Source organism: Dioscorea cayenensis, chromosome 6, assembly GCF_009730915.1.
Source record: "Dioscorea cayenensis subsp. rotundata cultivar TDr96_F1 chromosome 6, TDr96_F1_v2_PseudoChromosome.rev07_lg8_w22 25.fasta, whole genome shotgun sequence".
Classification (NCBI taxonomy): domain Eukaryota; kingdom Viridiplantae; phylum Streptophyta; class Magnoliopsida; order Dioscoreales; family Dioscoreaceae; genus Dioscorea; species Dioscorea cayenensis.
The window spans coordinates 14,626,963-14,633,934 of NC_052476.1; the positions used below are offsets into that span (position 1 = coordinate 14,626,963).

General features: G+C 33.7%; 1 protein-coding gene across 1 annotated transcript; it reads left to right on the top strand.

Annotated features, from left to right (window-relative positions):
* The first annotated feature begins 253 nt into the window (after window positions 1-253).
* On the top strand, window positions 254-6,746 carry LOC120262872 (RNA-binding protein Y14A-like). Its single transcript, XM_039270777.1, has 4 exons — window positions 254-534; window positions 2,213-2,349; window positions 5,753-5,898; window positions 6,331-6,746. The coding sequence occupies exons 1-4, from the start codon at window positions 285-287 to the stop codon at window positions 6,371-6,373; spliced, it is 576 nt and encodes a 191-aa protein (XP_039126711.1). The 5' UTR covers window positions 254-284; the 3' UTR covers window positions 6,374-6,746.
* Window positions 6,747-6,972: the final 226 nt, after the last annotated feature.

A 6,972-nucleotide genomic window follows, 5' to 3' on the forward strand; every position in this document is an offset into this window, starting at 1 on the left:
TAATTAACATGTGGCGGATAACATCCCATATTCATATAACTATATAAAAAATATCACATACACAAAAAATAAAATAAAATTATATACATTAAAAATGTATGTATTTCAAGGAGTAAATGAAATAATAAGCATTTTATCTTTTAATTCAAACCAAAAAAAAAAAAAATTAACTCTACCTTTTCATTTCACCCCCCAATTTTCCTAAAAATTTTCCAAATTTTTTCCTAAAATGCTAAGAGGGTTTTCGTGAGAGAGAGAGAGAGAGAGAGAGAGAGAGGTTGGAGATGGCTGCGAACGAGGAGGCGGTGGACTTCGAGCCAGATGAAGATGATCTCATGGAAGAGGATGTTGGAATGGAAACTGAAGCCGTTCCAGTCCCAAAGCTCCGTTCCACTATCACCGGCGGCAGCGGAGAACCCTCGAATGCGCAGAGGAAGACGAAGGGTCGTGGATTCCGCGAGGAAACTGGCCCTCGCTTTGCCGGAAGGGACTTTGATTCCCTCGATTCTGACGGCGGGCCGGGACCACTTAAATGTCTGTTTGTTTATCCAATCTCTATTTCTTTGTGATTTTTTTTTTCTGATCTTGTTTAAAGTTTTGTTTCGATCATTGTGATGTTGTGATTTTGATAGATGTCTAGGGTTTTGTATTGCTTTGTGCTTGGAGATTTGCGGATACTTGGTTTGCCTGATGTTTTGCTTGCTTGTGAAGTATAGAATATGTTGATTTAGTGTTTAAACGAGTAAGTTGAGCTCCTTTAACCTTAGGGTAGTTCTTCTGTGTTAGTCTATGATCTGGTGTTTGGTGAGACAATGATTATGAATGTAAAAACTCTTTTTTTGATGATTTCAAGTAAAGGGTACTGATTAACCTTGAGCTTGAATATCATTTGGGATTGCTATTTGCCGGATGGTTTAAATCCAGATCCTTTCTTCTGATGACAATGATTTCTTTACTTGTACCAAATGCTTAGATGGTGGTACACAGGGCTGACCTGTTCAATAAAAACCTTGATGTGGATTCATTATGATATTCTATTTGCACTGCATATTATGTTGTCACTTCTGTTTGTAAGTGGCATCATGTAGAAAATTTTGAATGAATATTTGTTTGGTTGATTTGATAGCTGGAAGTTATTCTTTATTTCTCATGAGGTTACTTGTGTTCTTTCTGTGATGTATGGAGGCATGGCTGTGGTCATTCTTAGGTTGAAAGACTGAACTAATTGTGTTATATTTTGTTTTGGGTGAAGTGTAACCATATTTCATGTGTATCTATGTACATCTATAAAAGGAAGTCTATGCCAAGCTACTTAGTATTGAATATATAGTGGACACTGAAATTGTAACCCTATTTCATGTTTTCTAGGAATACATGAAAGGGGACACTAGCAATGAAATAAATAATGGATACATATAATGTAGTATATTTGAAGGCTGGATGTGTTATGGATATAATTTCTGAGTATAAGATTCAATAAGAGAGAGAATTTGAGTCTCCTTTTTTGTTTCTTTTGTATTTTTTTTCTTTCCTTTCCCTAGTTTTCTTTATGCCCTTCTGCTTTTTCTTTGTAGGCCAATAATTCTTTGTTTCTAAGATATCTTACCAGACCTTTTCAATTATCTACTGTGACAAGTCTACACAAGAAGAAACTGATGGACATACAGTGAGATTCCTCTCCCTGTGGTCCTGTCTTGAAGATGTTTTCTTTGTTTGTCCCTTGTTCTATTTTGGTCCCAGTTTCTCATTTCTGTTGTACTAGAAATAGGGACTGCTACTAAGGATGGTCGTTAGTATCTGCAAAACTTTTCCAAAAATAAAATTAAATCAGTTTGAGATCCTTTCCTGTTGGATCTGCATTGTTGTTTGGAAGATGGAAGTTGAGCTAGAAGAATGAGAAAATTATTGATGTTTTATATTTTTTTCTAGAGTGAAAATATAACTTGTCACAGCTCTTTATGGAGTAGCTTCTCAGTCAGATCTATTATATTTTTTATATTTTGCAGCAATCATACTGCTATTCTGCATGTGGGTGTCTTTGTTGATGTTGTTTTCTTAGTACTCTTGAATCAAACATACTTTTTTTTCAGCCACCATGTTGACTCAGGATATGCTTCTCCTACATTTGGCTTTATATTTGCATGCCTTTATTTCCCTCAGCTTTTGTATGTTTCCATGCATACTTATGCCTTTCCTTCTTAATTTGGTACAGCCATTGAAGGATGGATAGTGTTGGTGACTGGAGTGCATGAAGAAGCCCAAGAAGATGACCTTCACAATGCTTTTCGTGAATTTGGCCAGATCAAGAATCTTCATCTTAATTTAGATCGCCGCACTGGCTTTGTCAAGGTATTTTAGCTTCTTTTTCTAATTATTTTATCTGGAGTAATTCATTGCAATATTCTTATTAAAATTAATAAGCATTTTGTTGCTGAGATTCACAAAGATTTATTAAAGGTATGTGATATGGACAATAATTAATACTTATTACCATTGTTTGGTGTTTCATCTATGAACAGCCTAGTGTTAAATCGCAAACAGAAACCTAAAACTGAGTTTATATTTGATCTAACCATTCATACACATGAATCACATTTGTTTGTAGAAGTACGAAAAACATGGTAGTAAATGTTGTTTCTGGCGAAATAAAACTTCCCACCAAAGATTTAGATCATATTAAATTTAAATTAAAGTAAAACAATATTCACAAAAAGCATGAAAACTCATGAAAATCACTATTAAAAAGGTTAGAAAGACAATCAATTCATAATGATAGGAAAAAAGATAAAGAACTTATTGAGTTTAAAAGATAAGATAATTCAATAAATTAGAAATTTCTGATTGAAAATCAAAAGAAAATTAAGATGATTGTGGAATGAAAAGAAGACAAATGAAACCAACTTCAGATAAAATATGATCACATGGGGAACATCCGAGCATGCAATCTAAATGTATCAGAAGCATGCCAATCCATAAATTTTCCTCATGTCTGGGTAACGCTAGACCCTTGTTTTATAAATAAATTATGCTCACAATTATGTTATGGCAAAATTACCCTTTTTTTGCTTGTGTTGCCTCAGCCATCACCACCTTAAATTGTGCATTCCCTCTTCCTCATAAATTTTTATTCTTTCATTGATTTTTTATTCCTTTTTTTCCTCTTCTATTTAGATTATCACACATGCTGCCATTTCAAATATCGCCATCTCCTTTTCCTCCACTGCAACCATCACTTGATTAGTCTTGATGACTCTTCTATTTTCTCGGCTTTCAATTTTCATCTCATCTTTATTTCAATTTTCTCCTTGACTATTATCACTATATTACTATCCACTGCAGGATGACTGTCAGATTGCTATCTCCTCCAAATTTACCCATCCCATCACCCTTCCTCCACTGCCTTCGCTCTTCTTGGCTGCAGTCTCATCATCCCTTCTCCATCCTCTGCTTGTTTTCTTATAGAGTACAAAGTCAGAACAATATAGAAACTATCCTTCTTGTGCTGCTAGTTTCATAAACAATTTGTTGTGCATATTTATGCCGCTTTTGCAAATATCATACAGTTTTGCAAGTTGTGGATATTCTCCTTCCAAATCCAATACATACATATATATGACAAAGGTTAAAAACATGAACCCATTGGAAGTGCCTTTTTAACTATAACGAAAGACCATTTTATTAATTCACCAAATTCACTTTGCATTTATCATTTTCAGTGATGTTAGAGTTATTTCAAAGACGATGTTTTGGAGTGTCAACCAACCTCAAGTTAACCATGTTTAGCTTTAATCCACTAATTACTTCGAATAAGTTTTGGACAATTGAAAGATTTGGGTTTTGGAGGGTATGCTCGAAGTTAGATGGTCTTACAAGGGTATGTATGCAAAATACCTTACATTTATTGCATTTAAATAAATGAATAATGGTGAATATGGACATCATTATCTATAAGGTTTACCAAGTATTCAGAGTCTATAGCTGAACTTCTTCTAATGGTTACAGGTTTTTGCAAGTGTGCTACATTGTTCAGTAGATTATAAATGAAAAGCCTAAGGTCAATCCTTTGATTTCATAATTCTTTTCATGATGAGACAAGTTGAAAATTGTTGTGTGTTGGCTTTAGAGTTCATTTTGCAAAGGCAGGTAGAGGTCGATTTTCTTTTTGAATATTAAATTAAAGTAACCTTGTGGGCTCTATCTAAATAAACCTCTAGAATGTTATAGGAATTTCCCAGTGTGGTGTCAGTCTCCTTTGATTTCTTATAGTTTGTCTATAAAATGGCTAATTTAATTTCTTGAAAATTTTGTGATTCCAAATTACATTAGCTATAGTTCTTCAAAAGCAATAAGCTTTCAGAAATTAATTAACAGTATTTCATGATGTGATGGCATTCACAGAAGGTTGTTGTGGGTATATACTCTGTTGATATTTGAATAAATCTGACTAAAATCATCTAGTTCACTAGCTTGTCTCATTCACGTGATGCACCATAATCACTATATCTAGCACTACTGATGAAAATCTTGAGATATTTCTTGGTGAGGAATTTAAATCTATTTAGATGGTTATATAGTTGTGGGTGCCATAGAAGTTAAGATTGTTTTTTCATGAATGGTGATATATAATTCTTTAAAAAGTTATGGAAGATGTGGCCAAATTATTTTAACTTTGTAGCATAATATATGTAAAATCATTATTTACAGAATACTCAAATCATTTTTCTTAGTATAAAGTTATTGTAGCTTATGTTCATCATTGATGTCTGAATAAATCTGAATAGTCTCCCATGATTTAATGTTGATCATTGGACATAATAATGTAATGTAATTTACTATCCTAAGCAATTGTTGTGAAACTTGAGATACGTTATGGTGGGTAAGTTCAAGATGGTTATAATAATTAAGGGAACAAACTAGAAGTTCTAACTGATTTTTTGTCACTGAGTGAATTTCACAAATGGTTTCTGTTTGAGTTGTGGGAGACTTTGCTCCATCTCTTGCTTGAAATAATAAATTATCTTCACTCTCTATCAAAGCAAGCTAAAACTTCTGAGAACTTCCACTTTTTACTGAACGTTGTGTTTAGTAATTAGCCAAGCTGAACTTTTTTTTATTTAAATCAATGGCCAATTAATTCGCCATGTATTTTCAGTCAAATTAGTATTTTAATTACATTAAAAGAATAAGTGATTTGTGATTAATGTTCTCTGCAATGTGCTACTTGGCATCCTCAAGTTCTTCGATTTATGTTTAAATCAGGTTATTGTCCCAAGGGGCATTTCACTTTGAGTCAGCCACTTCTTCCTCTGGAAAAGAGGTTCCAGCCTTATTTCTTTTGGCTTTCATTCAAGATGGTTATATTCTATTTGGGATCATGGGCATTCATGACCATTTCTTCTTTTGTTTTCATTTGTTTCCAATTTGGAACTTCATGAAAATGTCGGCTCACTAATCTTCTGCAGTAGCGAAAAATATGAAACGAACATACTGGAAACTTGATATTTAAGTCTACTGCCACCATTATAATATTATGCTAGATGCATGTTTTATATGCTGTAGATTCATGTTATAATATTATCTAGATGCATGTTTTATATGCTGTAGATTCATGTTATAATATTATCTAGATGCATGTTTTATATGCTGTAGGTTTATGAGTTTAGGATACTGAAAATTACTCAGCAAATCGATGCTTACAGAAAGTTTTCATTATTCTTTCATGAAACAAAGAATTCTTGCCTTTATCTTGCAGGGCTATGCATTGATTGAATATGAAAACTTTTCTGAAGCACAAGCAGCAATTCGTACCCTGAATGGAACTGAGCTTCTCACACAAACCATCTCTGTTGATTGGGCATTTAGCAACGGTCCTTCCAAGCGCAGGAACCAGAGGAGGAGGTGCATTTCTCAGTCTAAACCCTTTTGTCCTTAAATTTAAAGTGGAAAAGAGAAATTTCTGTGTCATTTAGTCTATAGTCTTCCTGTGCATGTACTTCAGTGTTATTCTCTTCGACCTTTAGCCTTTATTACATACCTCCTTTACAGTGATCTGGTTTTCAATATCAACTTTAGTTTTTCCGTAAGTTGAGCCAGTATTGATTCATAATCTTCGATCTTTATACAAATGAAGTTGCGAACACTTAGACCTTTTAACTATGTGTATCTCACCTATAAAGGATTATGATTGGGTGAATCTTCACAAAATTTTGTTAATCTAACAAAATTTTTCTACCTGAATCTTCAATGCTGCTTTAGTTATTAATTTTTTCTTCTTATACGAATGCTGCTTTATTAATTAACATCACATACTATTTCACCAATCAATCACAGATCACCACGCCGCCGTTCAAGGACCCCACCCAGGAGGTACTAAGATGCATATGTTACCCCGAGCAAAATCCTAAGCAATCAGAATTTTCAGATGTGAGCTTTGTTGTTAGTTTTCATATTATTTGAAGATTTGAAGACCTGCATTTTGCCGGATGTGGATCCGGTCGGATTTCAGATTGCATGTTTATCTAGCTACCTGACCTCTGCAATTTCAAGATAGTTTGTAAACCATGCTTTAACTAGACATTGTGTTGGTCTTTGCACATGAACTTGTTTTATTAGATCTTTGATTTGATATGCCCTCTTCTGGTTTTATTTCTGATAGATAGATGTTGTTTGTTGCATGGTACTAATTTATATGTTTCACAAGACTTGGTTAGCCTGATAGCTAGTAACTGGGACCGATTTCTCTGTCATTTTAAATTCCAATTTAACTATTTTCGGGAATATTTTACCAAGAACTCTGCCTGATTTTGCTTTTGCTATATTTGTGAGATTAATTGGGTATTCAGCAAGCATTTGAAGTAGTTTACTCATGGCCAAAGTATTGATCTGTGGTAATTAAGCTGTGTTTATTGTAGTTTAATCATGGCCATTGATGCTCAAAATGCATGGTTGGATTTCATTACTAATATTAAGAGA

Bases quoted from the DNA above. Each gene is read 5' to 3' on its own strand.
- LOC120262872 (XM_039270777.1), top strand. From the start codon at position 285: ATGGCTGCGAACGAGGAGGCGGTGGACTTCGAGCCAGATGAAGATGAT. The intron at 535-2,212 runs GTCTGTTTGTTT...AATTTGGTACAG, and splicing joins CGGGCCGGGACCACTTAAAT to CCATTGAAGGATGGATAGTG. The intron at 5,899-6,330 runs GTGCATTTCTCA...AATCAATCACAG, and splicing joins CGCAGGAACCAGAGGAGGAG to ATCACCACGCCGCCGTTCAA.